This window comes from Mytilus edulis, chromosome 14, assembly GCF_963676685.1.
Source record: "Mytilus edulis chromosome 14, xbMytEdul2.2, whole genome shotgun sequence".
In the NCBI taxonomy this organism is placed as follows: Eukaryota; Metazoa; Mollusca; class Bivalvia; order Mytilida; family Mytilidae; genus Mytilus; species Mytilus edulis.
In genome coordinates, this window is record NC_092357.1 from 61,496,361 (window position 1) to 61,515,791 (window position 19,431).

The following is a 19,431-nucleotide window of genomic DNA, read 5'->3' on the forward strand; positions in this document are numbered from 1 at the left end:
TTTATACTAGTAATTTTGGGGCCCTTTATAGCTTGTTGTTCGGTGTGAGCCAAGGCTCCGTGTTGAAGGCCGTACTTTAACCTATAATGGTTTACTTTTTTAAATTGTTATTTGGATGGAGAGTTGTCTCATTGGCACTCACACCACATCTGCCTTTATCTATATATACAAATATCAATTTTTAAATTAATAAAAAAATTTAGTTGTCTTAATACATTGTAATTAGGTGAAGATACCTTAAAATTAGAATAAACACAGATTTCATTTTGAAGCAATAGTTTATTGGGATAAAATCAAGCTACAAAAACTATCTGTTGCAAAAAATGGGCCAAAACATTTATTAATGATTAAAAAACTAAATAAAATGATGTGTTCTGCAGTTACTAAATTTCAAAGCTACGTCGGATGCCATGACTGCCCCAGAAAAAAAAGACAATGAATAGGAATCACATGAAAACATGCCAATTCTACCACCTCTCATCATTAATAATTTTTCCTGCAATATTCTTATACTTTCATTAATAATTTACTCTTTCATGAACCACACCCCCTAGGTAATGTTTGAGTGCAGTAGGTCCTTGGTTTGTTCCTTGCCCTTGTCAAACCAAAGACTTAAACTAAGTTCTTATCACTTCTTCCTTATAGGTGCAGGGGCTGATCCAGACATTTTCAAAAGGGGGGTTCCCAACCCAGGATAAAATGGGAGGGGAGGTTCAAAATCATAACTGATGTATCTCTCCTTCATTCAAGGAAACTACATATTTTGAACAAATAATCACATAAGAAAAAAGTTTTAATAAATGGTAAAAAAAATCTTCAAACTAAATTGAATATGGTAAAACAAAATGTTCATGTATAATATTAACACAGATTAGGTGTGAACAAAAGTGACTTGAATAAAGGTGGTCTTCTTTTATTTAAATAAATAAACAATGTTTGAAAATCCAAAAATTTAATACAGCAAAGTATCTTAGACCAGAGTTAAAACTTTCTTAATTGATAATTTCCAGAGTGATTTGTGATTTTTGGTAAATGTTGCAAATGTTATATTACTTAACCAAGCAAATAAAACAGTCTTACTGTTCATCTGATACTGTAATTTTTACTTTAGATTAGAATGCTTAAAAGGATCTTTCACATGCCTTTTGATTTGTTTTTACAAAGAAATATCTACTGTGTGTAATTTACCAAGCCCATCTTTTGTTTCTCTACCAGAACACCCTATTTGTAACTGGCCCTTTTGATCTATATTCAGACATAATGGTCTGTTAATCCCATGACTTTCATTGAGACTAGTGACTAGACAACCTTCCAAAGATAACATGTGAACAGCATTGCTGTTAGTGTCTGAGACTAAAATTAAACCCTTGGAAGTTGTAACAAGGTCCTGAGGAATGAAATTATTTTTAGAATTTATGCTGTGATGACCTTTGTATGTCCATTTTAGGTTCCCATATTTTCCAAGGACAACCACCCTACCTTCCCATGGTAAATTGTTTGTCTTATCTAATACACAGATGTCCTCATTTATATTTGTTACAATTGCATAAGGTAATGTAAATAATCTCTGATTGTTTGTATCATACTCATATGTTCTCATATGTCTACAGTTATAGTCATATACAAGTATGCCTCTTCTACTTTCCTCTTGTAGTGGAAACATATAACCATTATCCTTAAATCCTATGAGAATTTTATTGTTAGTTGCATGAATTCCTATGGCATGAAGTGGTGAGATAGAAGTTAAGGATTCTATCTTACTGTCCGTTTTGAAAATTGATAGGCATTTAATTTCTGATGATTCAACAACAGTGAAAAATAATTTATTATCTTTTGCTTTTGTCATGTCAATAATGTTAGCTTTGTCAACCCCTGATACACTTGTAGTTTCACATTTTGAATTCTTAAGTTTAAATGACTTGATTGTAGATTCTCGCCTAAGACACAAAATATTTAAATTATCTGCAAAAGTTTCAATCTTCCAGATGCTCTCCTCAGACGTGAATGTTTCAGTGACCTTGAACACCGGAATGGTTAATATAGAACCAAACACTTCTTTGTTATCATCGATAATTTTTTTTTCTGAAAATACTAATTTTTGTTCTGATATTGCATTCACTGGTCTTGTAGGTAAATCATTGTTCAGTTTACTAGAAGCTGTAAAAACAGCCAATGCATTGTGGGATTGAAATGTCTCTTCAATTTGAGATTTGTTTCTTGTAAGGGCATCACATCTCTTTTCAGTGTCCTTTAGCTGTCTAGACATCTCTTCTTTCCTTGGCTCCCACAGCTTGTCTAACTCTGTGATGAGTTTTTTTCTTTGTTTAGTGATGATTTCTTTAAGTTCACTTTCCTTTTTCAAGATCCTTTGTTTTATTTCATTGTATTTGTCATTTTCGACGGATTTAGTCTGTTTCAGTTCTTTTTCAAGGTCAGTATAAAAAGGCAATTCCTGGTGAATTTTATCATCCAACTCTTGCAGTTCTTTTACTTTCCTATGATACACTTCAGCGATTTTTGTCAGATTATGAGTTCTATGAGTTTCTAGTAGACAAACTGCACAAAGCAACACCTTACAATCCTCGCAATAAATAATGCATTGTTCCGCATTGTGAATTGAACATTGAATATCTTTCAGGTCTAAATGGCGAATAGTTTCACTTGCTCCTAAGTTACTGAATTCTTTAAGATCTAGCACCTGGTGTACTTCAGTTTTCTTTATTTTAGTATGAATTTTAATTTTACATCCCTCACACAGAATTAAATCACAATTGACACATTTATATTTTGGTTCATTTGAAGTTTCACAGAACTGACAAACCATTAAGTTCTGAGCCATTTTAATACCAGGTATGAATTGTTTGCTATCAAATGAATACCTTTCAGACTTTGTACCTTACAATCTATACCATTCAATGTAATACAAGGTAAACCAAGTTGGAAAAAAATCTTTTTTCCAGTTTCATGTCTCTTTTCTAATAATCCTTTAATTAAGAATTCTTTCATTTTAATCAATATCCTAAAAATTCTAGTTGTTTTTGTAACAAACATAAAGTAATTTATAATAACAATAAACTGATATTAAACTGAATTACCCATGGAAAATAAATGAACCAGTCCTAATTTCAAATTTACTTCCTGGCTTAAAATGTATTTATATAACTTCCAGATCAACCAGTTCATAGTTCAGCTATTTATATATTGTTCTGTAGTGAAGTAATTGTGAGATCAGCACAGGAGCATTTTTGTTTATCATATGTAAAAAAATCATTTTAAAATTTGGACATTATTCAGTTTTTATGAATTTATATAAAGAAATCAAAAGTGGACATGGTATATATAATAAAAACCAAAAGTATTGATTTTCAAATGTAGAATCATCATTGATTTTCGTCATTTGTTTATGTTAAATTTGCACTTTTCAAAAAATTGTGCAGAATTTAATTACTGTAAATTCAGAAATTATTGCAAGCATTTTTTTTTTTTTTGTGATTTTGTCATTTTTGACTCAAATGCGATTTTAATTTTAAATCTGTGGAAATTGAGGAAATTTCTGTTTAATTCATGTAAAAAATTTCAAAGTGCTAGTTTAGATTATAGCATTTACAACTCTGTTGCATTTTTTTCAATAACAATAACATAGCAATAATTTCTGAATTTAAAGTAATATCTTTGTTTCAAATAAAGAAATATTGGCATATAAGTAAAGTTTTATCCTGTCTAGTAATATAGACAAAATTTAGCATAACATTTCATTGCATTTAAGAAAACAACCATCACTGGAAGTTTAACCTTTCAAATTTTAACCTTTTTTTCCTGTGTACTTAAAGGGGCTTGCGGGTCTAAATCATTTAAAAAAAATTTAGGATTTCACTATATTTTTTATATAAATGAACTTTATCTTAATAGGAAAATAAAATAAACAAGAGGCTCTCAAGAGCCTGAATCGCTCACCTTAATTCTTTTGGTTAAATCTCTCATCAATGATTATTTTGGCTTTTCAATTTATTTAAATGTTTTTTGGATCGTCCTATTTTCTTCAAAAGCCAAAAAAAATAATCATTTTCTCCTATGTTCTATTTTAGCCATAGGAGCTATGTTTCTTGACATACAATGAAATAAAATATAAAATTTATACTAGACACTCTGAAACTCATTTAGCCTAAGTTTGGCTGAAATTGATACAGCAGTTTCAAAGGAGAAGATTTTTTAAAGTAAGTCAACATGATGAACAAATTGTGAAAAAAGTCTTTAAAGGGCAATAACTCCTTAAGTGGTCAATTGACAATTTTGGTCAATTGGACTTAATTGAAGATCTTACTTTGCTGAACATTATTGCTGTTTACAGTTTATTTCTATCTATAATTATATTCAAGATAATAAACAAAAACAGCAAAATTTCCTTAAAATTATCAATTCAGGGGCAGCAACCCAACAACAGGTTGTCTAATTCATCTGAAAATTTTAGGGCAGATAGATCTTGACCTGATAAACAATATTACTCACGTCAGATTTGCTCTAAATGCTTTGGTTTTTAAGTTATAAGCCAAAAACTGCATTTGACCCCTATGTTCTATTTTTAGCAATGGCGACCATGTTTGTTGATAGATCAAAACTTCGGATACAATTTATAAATTAGATACCCTAAGGAACATTCAGTTAAAGTTTGAAAGTATTTGGCCCAGTAGTTTCAGAGGAGAAGATTCTTGAAATAGTTTACGACGACAGACGACGGACGACAGACGACGGACGACGACGGACGCCAAGTGATGGCATAAGCTCACTTGTCCCTTCGGGACAGGTGAGCTAAAAATGGGGTCACCGTTCATGTACGCTTACAATCTGCCTTCGAAAGAAGCATACATTTTTGTTAATGTCCATTTTTTCTGTTGAACTAATAGAAGAAAAAGCGGTGATATCGAAATAAAAAAAAGAACTAAATTACAGAAATCGCTTAAATTTTACAGTTGTTTAGTTTATGTACAGCTTATTCGAAAACAACAATAAAAAATATCGGATGAGTTAAAAAAGATATTTCAATTTTAATGCCAAAAAATGTCATTTTTACACCAAAGGGAGACAATTTGGAGCTTTTTCAATGATATCTACATTTTTAGCTCACCTGGCCCGAAGGGCCAAGTGAGCTTTTCTCATCACTTGGCGTCCGTCGTCGTCCGGCGTCGTCCGTCGTCCGGCGTCCGTCTTCGTTAACTTTTACAAAAATCTTCTCCTCTGAAACTACTGGGCCAAATTTAATCAAACTTGGTCACAATAATCATTGGGGTATCTAGTTTAAAAAATGTGTTCGGTTACCCGGCCAACCAACCAAGATGGCCGCCATGGCTAAAAATAGAACATAGGGGTCAAATGCAGTTTTTGGCTTATAACTCTGAAACCGAAGCATTTAGAGCAAATCTGACATGGGGTTAAATTGTTTATTAAGTCAAGATCTATCTGCCCTGAAATTTTCAGACGAATCGGACAACCCGTTGTTGGGTTGCTGCCCCTGAATTGGCAATTTTAAGGAAATTTTGCCGTTATATGGTTATTATCTTGAATATTATTATAGATAGAGATAAACTGTAAACAGCAATAATGTTCAGCAAAGTAAGATTTACAAATAAGTCAACATGACCGAAATGGTCAGTTGACCCATATAGGAGTTATTGCCCTTTATAGTCAATTTTTAACCATTTTTCGTAAATCTTAGTAATCTTTTACAAAAATCTTCTCCTCTGAAACTACTGGGCCAAATTTATCCAAACTTGGTCACAATAATCATTAGGGTATCTAGTTTAAAAAATGTGTTCGGTTACCCGGCCAACCAACCAAGATGGCCGCCACGGCTAAAAATAGAACATAAGGGTAAAATGCAGTTTTTTGCTTATAACTTAAAAACCAAAGCATTTAGAGCAAATCTGACATTTGGTAAAATTGTTAATCAGGTGAAGATCTATCTACCCTGAAATTTTCAGATGAATCTGACAACCTGTTGTTGGGTTGCTGCCCCTGAATTAGTAATTTTAAGGAAATTTTGCTGTTTTTGGTTATTATCTTGTATATTATTATAGATAGAGATAAACTGTAAACAGCCATTATGTTCAGCAAAGTAAGATTTACAAATAAGTCAACATGACCGAAATGGTCAGTTGACCCCTTTAGGAGTTATTGCCCTTTATAGTCAATTTTTAACCATTTTTCGTAAATCTTAGTAATCTTTTACAAAAATCTTCTCCTCTGAAACTACTGGGCCAAATTAATCCAAACTTATCTACAATCATCTTTTGGGTATCTAGTTTAAAAAATGTGTTCGATGACCCGGCCATCCAACCAAGATGGCCGCCATGGCTAAAAATAGAACATAGGGGTAAAATGCAGTTTTTGGCTTATAACTCAAAAACCAAAGCGTTTAGAGCAAATCTGAAATGGGGTTAAATTGTTTATCAGGTCAAGATCTATCTGCCCCAAAATTTTCAGATGAATCGGACAACCCGTTGTTGGGTTGCTGCCCCTGAATTGGTAATTTTAAGGAAATTTTGCTGTTTTTGGTTATTGTCTTGAATATTATTATAGATAGAGATAAACTGTAAACAGCAATAATGTTCAGCAAAGTAAGATTTACAAATAAGTCAACACGACCGAAATGGTCAATTGACCCCCTAAGGAGTTATTGTCCTTTATAGTCAATTTTCAACAATTTTTATAAAATTTGTAAATTTTTACTAACATTTTCCACTGAAACTACTGGGCCAAGTTCATTATAGATAGAGATAATTGTAAGCAGCAAGGATGTTCAGTAAAGTAAGATGTACAAACACACCAACATCACCAAAATACAATTTTGTCATGAATCCATCTGCTTCTTTTGTTTAATAGTCACATAGACCAAGGTGAGCGACACAGGCTCTTTAGAGCCTCTAGTTAAAGTCACCGTTGATTTTTTGGAATGATTTTTGTACCATATGATAAAGTAACAACTACTAAAGGTAATTAATGAAATTTTGAACACCCAAGATATATGGATATATATATTTATGACTCAATTTGTTATTAACTGCATTGATTTCTCAATTTACAGAAAATAAATGAGATGTAGGTATATGAGACAAAAGCACAACAGTTAATTTGACATCTTAATACATAAAGAGCTACATACAAGCGTTATAAAACAGCTTATTGCATCAAGTTAGAGATTTGAATAGAGTATATTGTTGGAACCCCCCCCCCCTTTTTTTTACGATCAATATATTTGAATGGGGATATATGGTTTTGACACACTCACACTTTTTAACCTAAGTTTGGAACCCCCCTTTTTTTTAAATGGCTGGATCAGCCCTCTAATTTTTTTTATTAACCCTTTAACCCCCAATCCCGCCTGTAGGTGTGATAGCGACAACCATTCTTTGATGGTCCGTATGACCCTCCATACCTTTTTGAAACTGCCCCACCTGAACTGTCATGAATTGCAAATGATCGAAAATGCCTGATTTTCCAAAAATCTCTTGGGGGCGAATGAGTTAACACACTTAAATCTATCAATTAATTTTAAAAACTTTTTTTTATATTAACAGGTGATGGAGACCAATATAGTTTTACAAGAGAATGGACAGCCAGAGACATTAACTTTCGTGTCCACTGTTCCATTTACATGTGAAACAGAGAAGTGTAAACTGGACATGGTGTTAACAGTCAAATATCCAAAAGGTTAGAATCTCTTTTGTCCATTAGAATCATAATAATTTACAAACATACAAATTTATTCTTTACATACAACTTCAAAACATAAAAAAAATTAGAAGTCTTAATGAAAACTATACTTCAATACCATAGGAGGATCCGAGGGGCGCCTTGGGAGACCTGGGCCCCCCTTTCGTGGGAAAAATTTGGTTGATTATATATAGGGAATCACTGAAGCATGACTGGAGCAGCTCCCCCCTTTCCCTTTAGGTCAGTCAGCGGGCCCTTCTTATGAAAAGTTCTGGATCCGCCACTGTTATACACATAGGTACAAGAATGGTCACTTCCCAAACTTCGATAATTAAATCTTAAGCAAACTTTCTTTATATACTGACCGCCAAAACAGGATTACAACTGTTGTGAAAACACAATAGAATAAATTTCTATATTTTAAAACCCATAAGTGAACTGCACAGAAGTAATTTAGTATAATAGAAAAAACAAAGGATAAGGTGGCATATCACATGACACAGAATCAGTACATTCACAACACAAAAAACAAACACAAAAAGCTAGGGAATAAAACCGCCTCAACCAGGAGTATAGACAACTTATCATATTGTTATATTTTTGCATTTTTTACTTCAAAAAGTTCCAGGCCTGAGATAATAAATCTGTTGCTATTATATTTTTAATTTCAGGAAACACTCTGTCCAATGTTTTACTATCCCGTTGTCTCCTAGAATTTCGACCTAATGACAGATGTCAAGGTATTGGATGCATCACACAACAGGTCAAGGTTGCAATGACCCCTAATCTTTATACATTAAATATCAAGGACATTCATATATCTGGCTATCTGTATGTAGATGAACAGGTCATGTGGAATCAAGACACTGTACAAGCAAAGGTAAATAAATGACAAGGTTTTTGAGGCAATATTAACCTTTGAGTTAGGCCATAATAAAGAATACATTTGTTTGCCCTTACCCTAACTACCTATCCAGAAAATATTATGTCCTGTAGAGAAATGCTTTTCCTTAATCAGATGAGCATAAAAACTAAATCACATCTGAATCTTTCAATATCTTTTTGCTTGAAAAAAAAAAAAAATGGGTTAATCCTACCCAGCCACTGTCTCTTCTTTAAGGTCGGGTTTGGACAAGCCAAAATATTTTCTAAGTGGCCTAAGCAATTTTTATCAGTTTGATAATTTTTATGACCCTTGTTTGTCCATAGGACAGTACATATGTCCAAAATTTGTTTCCCTTCTCAAATGTAACTTTTCCGCAACTAAATGTTATGAAATTAATCCCAATGCTTATAACCACAAAACTCAGACCTAGGTAGAATTGGGTGGCGTCACTTTTTCGATTATTGATGCTTCTTCACAAATGGAAAGAGTGCTGAATAATTGAATGGTTAATATTTTTATTTGTAGATAAAAGTGTTAGATCTGCCATCAGCTTCCTGTTACATGACTGCTGGTGTATTTATTTTGTCATTCCAGAACAAGTAAGTAAAAGAGGGACGAAAGATACCAAAGGGACAGTCAAAACTCATAAATCAAAAATAAACTGACAACACCGTTGCTAAAAATGAAAATAAATAAACTGGTCATAATCTCAAATATTGTTTTATACATCATTTTTATGCTATTGAACTTCATACTTTATTGGGCTTTTTTTTTTTTTTTAACTTTTTTGGATTTGAGCGTCACTGATGAGTTTGTTGACAGATAGATAGATAGATAGATAGATACTTTATTCTGTAAAAAACTTAATACGAGTTAACAGAGAAATATACAATATAAATACAGATACAATAGTTGAGGTAAACAAATATTAAAACAAAAAGACGAAATGCGCGACTGCCGTAAATACAAAATTTAATCCTGGTATCTATGATGCGTATGAGTACCTGGTACCATGTGGTATGAGTGCCAATGAGATAACTGGTACCATGTGGTATGAGTTCCAATGAGATAACAGGTACCATGTGGTATGAGTGCCAATGAGATAACTCTCCATCTAAGTGACAATTTCTAAAAGTAAACCATTGTTTTTAAATGTCCAGTGCAAATTAAATGCATATTTATGATTTGAATGTTTGTAGAAATTTGAAATGTAATAGAAGGGGCTACGTACAATTTGTATTATATTAATTTGATCTTTCCTTATATTTACAGTATGTCTAAGTTATCTAGAAGAGGAACATACATCCTTCTGAAGAGCAGAAATAATGAGTTTGAGGTAAAATTGTGTAGTGGGTCTCATTGGGGTCTAAATGTGACGCGGGATTGCCGATTTTTTGTAAGCGTGACACGTGAAAGTCAAATTATTGTGTCGTGAAAACGGGAAATGAGGTCTAGCGGGACCCGGGAAATGACAAAAAAATTAGAATTGCTTACGTACATAGTGTAAGCAGGATACGGGAATCTGACAAAACAGTAAGCGGGTTCGGGGATCGGAACCCCCCAATGAGACCCCCTGTGTAGTGTTCATGGTGTTAATTACATGTTTCATGTTAAAAATAAACTTTTAATTTCAAAACTTTACATATACTGTGGAATCATCATTTTTCGAGGAATACCAATTTTGTTGGTTTAGGTAAGCCATGAATTTAAACATTTAACAAAGTATTGAATTAAATTTACTATTGTTGTATATGCAGACGTTGATTATAAAATTGACAGTTGAAAAGATATGGCATTTTCAAATTGATGAACCAATTTATAGATGTTAGACATAATAGTTGTTCTTCAAAACAGAATAAAAATGGCTATGTTTAAAATTCTGTACATTCAACATGTAGTTTTATAAAAAAGAAATAGAATACAGCATTTGGATTAATTTATTTATAAGATTAAAAGATGTGGTGTGATTGTCAGTAAGAAAACCCTACACCTGAGAGACAAAGGTCCAGGCATGGCAATTCATAATTAGGAAAATCCACACCAATTAGCTTGTTTCACTTTCAATGTTGACATTCTTTTCCTTTTAATAACCAAACATGCACAATGCACATTTTATCCATCTCTAGCTAAGGGGTTAAATTAAAGTTCATATTAATACAGATTCAATGAGGTAAAAATATTCACTTGCAAGTTAATAATTCATTATCAATGTTTCTTTGATTAATTTGACACAAATTGAACCATTCTGGCTGCTAAAAGCGAATTATTATTGGCAACTGGGGACTTATACTGTCTGAACTGCAATTAAAAACCAATGATGTATAATGTTCTATCTCCATATGCAAAGGGAGATAACTCTAGCTAAATCTTGAAACTTGGAATTGAGATAATTTCTCATAGATTGACTAAAAATTTTGTATCGAAATAGTCATTCATAAAATTGAGGAAAAAATACGATTTTAACGAACATTTATAAAAGGTTCATAAGGATATTTTGTACCAACAATACATTGTAGCAAAGTAAACCATATAATGAATGGTATAAAAATAGGATGTTTAGACCATACGTCAGTATGATATTAATGAGATACTTAAACCATACGTCAGTATGGTGTCAAAAAGAGGTGCTTAGACCATACGTCAGTATGGTGTCAAAGAGGTAATTTAAACCATAAGTCATTATGGTGTCAAAAATAAGGAATTAAGACCATACGTCAGTATGGTGTCAAATGATGCGTTTAAACCATACGTCAGTATGGTGCCACAGAAAGGTACTCAGGCCATACATCAGTATGGTATCAAAAATATGTTATAAGTATCAAGGTAAATTAAACCATACGTCAGTATGGTGTCAAAATGAGGTACTAAGACCAAAAGTCAGTATGGTATCAAAAATTGATTCAATGGTTATAGTCGCCGTCAGCTGAAATTCGTAGCGGTTATCAGTAAAAATAATCTAAACTATCAATCGCGTTCACTCGAGATATAGTTTTTCACATTCCATTCATAAATCGCAAAAAGAAAAACCACTACTGACCTACCTTTTAAGTGATCGCACTGTAATAATCCTGACCTTCAGTTTTTCATAGACGATTTTGAATGGTGGAATCAGCCATTGTTTTGACCGGAAGTGTTTCCGTGGAGTTCAATTTCATAAAATTTGCATAAAGCGCGGGAAACCTTATCACATCAATGAAAGGAACATTTCAGGAAACTGCGTACAGTGACGAATGTCATATGTAAACAAATGATCCTCATAGAAACAAAGATGGCGGAATTACAATGGAAAATATTCTGGAAAATGTGAAGGTCAGGATTATTACAGTGTGATCACTTAAAAGGTAGGTCAGTAGTGGTTTTTGTTTTTGCGATTTATGAATGGAATGTGAAAAACTATATCTCGAGTGAACGCGATTGATAGTTTAGATTATTTTTACCGATAACCGCTACGAATTTCAGCTGACGGCGACTATAATATTATTTGAATACAAAGAAAATAAAATTCTTAATCAAATAAAATAATGACAAGCAATTGTAAAATTCTAATAATAAACAAAAATCATAAACATAAACATCAAACTATGTAACAACATATATAAAATCAATGAAAGTCCCCATGGCACTGACAGCAAGGAGAGTGGCGGGGAGGTGGTGGCAAAAAGCTGACCAAAACAATAGAAATTCATGTATTACTTGCATACACATATCATACGCAAACATCGTGTGAAGTAATGACGTAGCAATATAGATTAGAATGCAATGTGCACTGTGACGTCATAGACCGTGTGCAAAGATAATTAACTACCCAATAGAGTGAGATGACAAGTTCATAATAAACTCCAATTATAATAAATATAATTTTAATACTATTTCACTTTCACTTTCATGAATAATTGAACAAAAACAGATTATACTTTAATTTTTTTATGCCCCATCTACGATAGTAGAGGGGCATTATGCTTTCTGGTCTGTGGGTCCGTTCGTTTGTCTGTTCGTCCATCTGTTCGTCCCGCCTCAGGTTAAAGTTTTTGGTCGAGGTAGTTTTTGATGAAGTTAAAGGCTAACCCACTTGAAACTTAGTACACATGTTCCCTATGATATGAACTTTCTAATTTAAATGCCAAATTAGAGTTTTTACCCCAACTTTACGGTCCACTAAACATAGAAAATGATAGTGCGAGTGGGGCATCCTTGTACTTGGGACACATTCTTGTTTTTTATAATTTTATCGAGTGGGAACTCACTTTTGTCCAATGACTGCATATGCATTTCACACAAGTTAATCTGCGCAAGTATATGTTTGCTTCTTTAACAGATCCGGGTAAGTGTAAATAAAACCTTTAAAAAATGATATACTGTATATTCAGAAATTATTGCAATGTTTTTATTATTGGGGAAAATGCATCACGGTTATAATAGCAATAATTAAAACTTGCATTTTGATTTTTATTATATGAATTAAACAAGATAATTTTCTCAATATTGCAAATATTAAAATCCCATTTTAGTCTAGAATAACAAAATCGCAATAATAAATGAACGCAATAATTTCTGAATTTACAGTAAATGTCTTGTTATAAAATGTACATAGCTGAGTATGCAGTTTGGGCTTTGCTCATTGTTGAAGGCTGTATAGTGACCTATAGTTGTTAATTTCTGTGTCATTTGGTCTCTTGTGGAGAGTTGTCTCATTGGCAATCATACCACATCTTTTTTTTATATATAGATATAGGAAGATGTGGTGTGAGTGCCAATGAGACAACTCTCCATACAAATAACAATTTAAAAGGTATACATATATTCTTGTTTCAAAAATATTCTTGTTTCAAAAAACAGATCCAGATACGAGTTACCAGCTGTCCAGATGAAAATTTACTCTGTGTTTGTGGTGCTGCCATCTATTACAAGGAGACGAGACTCATTATAGACAGATGTAGGTCAACTAATAAGGAAGGGGATATATTTATACAATATCGCCCTGCCATGAGGGCTAATATGAAGATATTTGAAGGTCGACATGGGAAATTGATATATGTAAGTATATGAATCAGATTTAAAAAACATTTTAACAATCAGTGGCTTTCTGGGATCGCATTCTTCCTCCAACAATGTAAATTGACCACAGCAATAAAGCCAATAATGCTAAAAGCGGCATGAAACACCAAAAATCTATCTAGCAATCAACTAAAATATTTAGAAATCTTATAAAAACAGCAAACACCAAAAACAATGTTACTAAAATAAACATTCAGGATGTTTTGCAAAATATAGACTTGTAGGACTAAAATTTGCAGAAAAAAGTTCGAAATTTAAAATCTTATTTATCAAAATAGTATTTTTAAGCAAATTTTCTCAACAGATTGTTTTGGACAATAAAGCTCAGGTACGAATTGACCTTCGACACCAAAGTATGACCTTGACTGTCCAGTCCTCAGGATATTTTACAGACAGGATGGATGGATTGTGTGGTCAGATTGGTAATAATACATGGTACCATAGTAACGATGTACAAACAAGTCAGCCTCTTGTTGATTGGAGGTAAGTTACAGTTTCAGATCCATATAAGGTGTTGCCATCATTGTACGTCTGCCATTCCTAATGTTATATACATGTATAAGGGTCTAGAAGGGGTTTACAGAATAGATAGTAATAAGCCTATACTGCAGAAAACAATTGGCTCTGTCTGCCATTCCTAATATGTTATATACATGTATGAGGGTCTAGAAGGGGTTTACAGAATAGATAGTAATGAGCCTATACTGCAGACAACAATTGGCTCTTTCTGCCATTCCTAATATGTTATATACATGTATGAGGGTCTAGAAGGGGTTTACAGAATAGATAGTAATAAGCCTATACTGCAGAAAACAATTGGCTCTGTCTGCCATTCCTAATATGTTATATACATGTATGAGGGTCTAGAAGGGGTTTACAGAATAGATAGTAATAAGCCTATACTGCAGACAACAATTGGCTCTGTCTGCCATTCCTAATATGTTATATACATGTATGAGGGTCTAGAAGGGGTTTACAGAATAGATAGTAATAAGCCTATACTGCAGAAAACAATTGGCTCTGTCTGCCATTCCTAATATGTTATATACATGTATGAGGGTCTAGAAGGGGTTTACAGAATAGATAGTAATAAGCCTATACTGCAGAAAACAATTGGCTCTGTCTGCAATACAATGTCAGATATTTTGGATATTTGTATAGCTCATATCTAGCTATCAAATCACCTTTGTATTTGCATTGAATTTATGTTGGTCTATAGTGAGGAGCTCATGGGCTCTCAATACTTACCAGATCAAACAAAACAAATGAATATTTGTATTTGTGGCATTTCTGTATTACAAGCATGCTGCAGTTTACATTATGACAGAATTTATGAAATTGTTCTTCTTTAGAACAAATTGATATTAGTATTAATGGTTTTTACAGTAGAAACAACTGAAGATCTTATTTTTTTAAGGTTACTTCCAGGTCTTAGTTTGTTTGAGAATTATGAACTCTTATTGATGACCTTGACCCCTCAGATGCCAGAATGTGACTGTTCCCTGTCGTCATATGAGACTTCCTGTCCAAAATCATCTGCTGCAAAACCACAGTTTTTATTTCATCTCAAAGAGACCACATTCTATTGGATAAACAAAACTCAAGGAACCAATCAAATACCAGATTACATGTTTGAAGGAGATTTTGATGATGAAGAAATTGAAACTAAACAACCTGTCAAGGATGGCCAGCTTGCAAACGACAGTTGTAAAAATATGTTTATGACGTCAGGGATTGCCAAAACATGCTTAAATAAAATTAGAATTGATATTGATACAGTGATGAATATCTGTGTTGCCTTGGCAACCTCATATCAAAATTCAACATGGATGCCAGAGGTTTTACGTCTGTTAGAAAATTTATGTGAAACACATTTGAATAAAAGATCGAATTCAACTGATTTGGGAGAACTTGCTGATGTGAATATTGAGGACATTCGTCAAGCAATTCTTTGTCCTGAAGGTTGCTATGGAAATGGCATTTGTATAGAAAATGGCTGTTTTTGTTACCAAGGATTCTCTGGAATAGAATGTCTCACCAAAACAGGTAAATTCAGAAATTATTGTGAATGTTTGATAATCGCAATAATTTTAATTCGCATTTTTTTTAATTTATTTTTTATAATATCAAATTGCATTTGTCTCATTAGTGCAAAAATTTTAAAATTTAAATCGCATCTTAGTCTAAAACGACAAAATTGCAATAATAAGTGCCCACAATAACATCTGATTATACAGTAAAAATTGATCTCTTAAATTTAGCTTCAAGTATTGAAAATTAAGTAAATGTTTTAGATCAAACATAGATAAAAAAAATTTATATCTGAATGGTATTTTGAGATATGCACATTAAAATATGTTTTAGTAATTTAGTGTCACAAATTGAGTTTGCACTATAAGTAACATGTTAAAGAACTGGGTAAGTGGATATTTGCAGCAATTAAACTAATTTTCATGCAAGAAAATTAACTCAAAAATGATGTCTTGGTTTTTGTGAGGACTTAAGAAGTCCTTTCTACAGTTTTCAAAATCTATTTTATTGAAATACATAAGATAATTATTCTATCTAACTTATTTAAAAGAGTTGCAAAAGATGAAAATCAGACATTCAAACTCTGAAAAAGTCTAAAATAAACTGACTTGCCAATATTACAGAAGTCACAACAACCACAAGTACAACTACCATGCCAACGACCTCCAGTACCACGACCTCTACAACTACAACAACCAGTACAACATTACAACCAACAACTACAACAACTGTTACCACGACAACAACAGTTCCACCAACTGTAATCATGACAACAACTCAATCAACAACCACTTCAACAACAACAGCAGCTGCATCAACAACAGTAATGACAACAACAACTGAAGTTCCTGTCTCCATGGTTACCTGTGATACACGATCTTCACAGTGTAGTACAGTTCATGTTGATTTGTTACAGTCTGGTGAATTTGTAACAAAATGTAATGTGACGCTCATGGAGGTATTTTATAAAATAACATTGTGGAGGTGATAAAGTTATATTTGAACATGATTGAGATTGGTGTTTGTAAGTTCAAATCTTGTTGAAGTGTTTTGAGATATTATCAAATAATTTAATTTTGGATGTAACGCGTCGCCTGATTGGCTGACGTTATTTTGTTATGAGCCCATAGACATAATTCAGTCATGTGACCGTGATGTCATCAATGTTTTTTCATGGTTTTCTACGGTTTAAAATGGAATTTAGAATTAAATTATAAGAAATTACTGTAATATTTGTTCTGTCTATTCGAAATAACATTACAAAAATGTGGTGCACACTGTTAAATAACCCGCTACACGCATTATTCAGTGTACACCACAAATTTTTTATGTTATTTCTTCATAGACAGAAAATATTTTACAGTCATTCCTTAAATACAACTTTGAAATGAGACTAATCTGTTGTCAAATTTTTCTTCAATATGGGTTTGTACAGATTTATGTAAAAAAAAAAAAATGAAAATAAAGATAGTTGATAGTTGACTGCAGAATTATCGCAATTTTTTCATGTTAGCATAAATTGTATGTATTTTAAAATGTTTTATATAATAAAATACTGATACAATATAAGATTGAATTATTATATGATCTTTTAATATTCCAGTTCACACAATATGGCTGGGAACCAGTTGGTGATGTTTATACAACTTTACTACGCTATGTAGACAGTACAACAGTAGAATGTATGTTACCAATGGTTACTAGAGGTGATGACTTTGTCAATGTGTATAAAGTTCAGGTAAAAATATAATTATTTGAAGAATTCAGGAATGTCTGTAATATTTTATGCCCACCTTAGATAGTAGAGGGGCGTTATGTTTTCTGGTCTGTGCGTCTGTCTGTTCGTTCGTCCGTTCGTGCATCCATCCATTTGTCCAACTGTCCCCCTTCAGGTTAAAGTTTTTGGTCAAGGTAGTTTTTGATGAAGTTGAAGACCATAAACTTGAAATTTAGTACACATGTTTCCTATGGTATGATCTTTCTAAATTAAGTGCCAAATTAGATTTTTTACCCAATTTCACAGTCCATTGAACATAAAAAAATGATAATGCGAGTGGGCATCCGTGTATTTTGGACACATTCTTGTTTCTGTCTATGAAGAAATAACATCAAAATTTTTTGCACACCACTGAATAAGCAGGTAATTTAAAAGTGTGCATTCCATTTTTTATTCTAAATTCCATTTTTAAGGTGTATTCCATGAAAAACACGGATGACATCACAGTCACATGACAAAATTATGTCTGAGCTGATAGACAAAAAAATTGCAGCTAATCAGAAGAGTAGTTACATCCAAAATTAAACTAATTTAAGAAATTAAAGTGTTGTTGTCATAGATGTATCTTACATCATGTCAGATTTTATCAGAATCCTATAAATTCAGAGATTATTATTGTGATTTGTTTAGAGTGAGCAGAAATGCTAATTATTTATTGAGATTTCAGAAATATATGCATCAGATAGTGGAAATGCTTATTATTTATTAGATTTCAGAAATATAGGCATCAGAAAATAGAAATGCTAGTTCTAATTTATATTGTGATATTCAACCAGTGGCATTATTCACAATAATAAAAATATGACAAAAAAATTCTGAATTGGCATCATATGCACTGTGTATAATGCACATAGCTCAACAGAACTGAAAAACTTCACTTTGCTTCAAGGGGTAAAATTATTGTTAAGGGAGATAACCCAACTATATTTTCCTGTTCAAAACTACATATGAACAGCTGCATATTTGATGTTTTATATTTTTAATTTTTAGATACCAAAAGGTGACAATATGGTTTTAAGGACACAGATAGTTGCTGTTCTTGACAGTCTTTGTCAGATGTGTGATATCTATGGAGGCTGTACGCTGAGAGTGAGTAGTGGTATACAGAAATCATAGTACAATCTTTTTACACAACTTATAGATAAGATACTGTATTGTGGGTTATTTTCGCTGGGTTTAAATTTTCGCTTAGTTTCCTGGATATATCAAAACTGCCAATATAAATTCCACCAATTTTAAAGTACACATGCAAAGGTATTGATAAAAGTTTTGAATCCGATAAAATATAAACCGCCAAAAGATTTCTTATATACCTTATACAATGAAAATTGCAAAATTTTACATCTGTGAAAATAACCCACTATACGGTAGTAAGCAAATTATATATCATATCTTGGTGAGGCACGAAACTGAGTGCTGACATTCCCAGTTTGATTACGTAAAATTAGTTTTTTGTTTACTTCAAATTAAGATCAATGCATTTACATTGTCTGTCCATTAGTTTGTATGTCCATCAGTCTTTCTATCCAACAGATGTCTCTGTCACATATTTTTTAAGTATTATTGATCAGATAAGGACAATATATTGACATTTGTTCAGATTAGACATGAACATTCAAAAAAGAACGTTGTAACCAAAAAGTTTAATTCAAGGGAAACAACTCCATTCTGACATGTAAGTTTTGTAAAGTACCATTTGGTGTTAACACTGTCAAGGATATTAAAAGCTGGAAAATTATTTTATATAGCAAATGTTCTAGAAAGTAAATAAGTGCAATTGTTTTAAAGCTATTTTCCAAATGCTTGTAGAGTAAAACTTTGTTTGGTTTGCTTGCTTTGTTTGCATAAACCTGTTATCAAGTTTTGTAATTTAATTGACATCTTGGAACAATATATATAGGCATAGATAAACCTGTATATTATATTTAAATTTGATTGGACATTATCCCAATTACAGTACATGTAGTATGATTTA

General features: G+C 32.4%; 2 protein-coding genes across 3 annotated transcripts in view; one reads left to right on the forward strand and one right to left on the reverse strand.

The window, feature by feature from the left end:
• LOC139503322 (von Willebrand factor D and EGF domain-containing protein-like) overlaps positions 1–19,431 on the forward strand; it is a 69,699-nt gene that overhangs the window by 30,866 nt on the left and 19,402 nt on the right. For both annotated transcript variants that reach the window (XM_071293094.1, XM_071293092.1), the window contains exons 7-16: positions 7,572–7,704; positions 8,379–8,587; positions 9,119–9,192; positions 9,866–9,929; positions 13,430–13,627; positions 13,953–14,131; positions 15,066–15,694; positions 16,303–16,637; positions 17,283–17,417; positions 18,447–18,545. In XM_071293094.1, the coding sequence (XP_071149195.1) occupies positions 7,572–7,704; positions 8,379–8,587; positions 9,119–9,192; positions 9,866–9,929; positions 13,430–13,627; positions 13,953–14,131; positions 15,066–15,694; positions 16,303–16,637; positions 17,283–17,417; positions 18,447–18,545 (2,055 nt within the window). The remainder of the gene's footprint in view (positions 1–7,571; positions 7,705–8,378; positions 8,588–9,118; positions 9,193–9,865; positions 9,930–13,429; positions 13,628–13,952; positions 14,132–15,065; positions 15,695–16,302; positions 16,638–17,282; positions 17,418–18,446; positions 18,546–19,431) is intronic.
• Positions 407–2,923, reverse strand: LOC139503323 (E3 ubiquitin-protein ligase TRIM45-like). Its single transcript, XM_071293095.1, has one exon. The coding sequence runs from the start codon at positions 2,837–2,839 to the stop codon at positions 1,157–1,159; it is 1,683 nt and encodes a 560-aa protein (XP_071149196.1). The 5' UTR covers positions 2,840–2,923; the 3' UTR covers positions 407–1,156.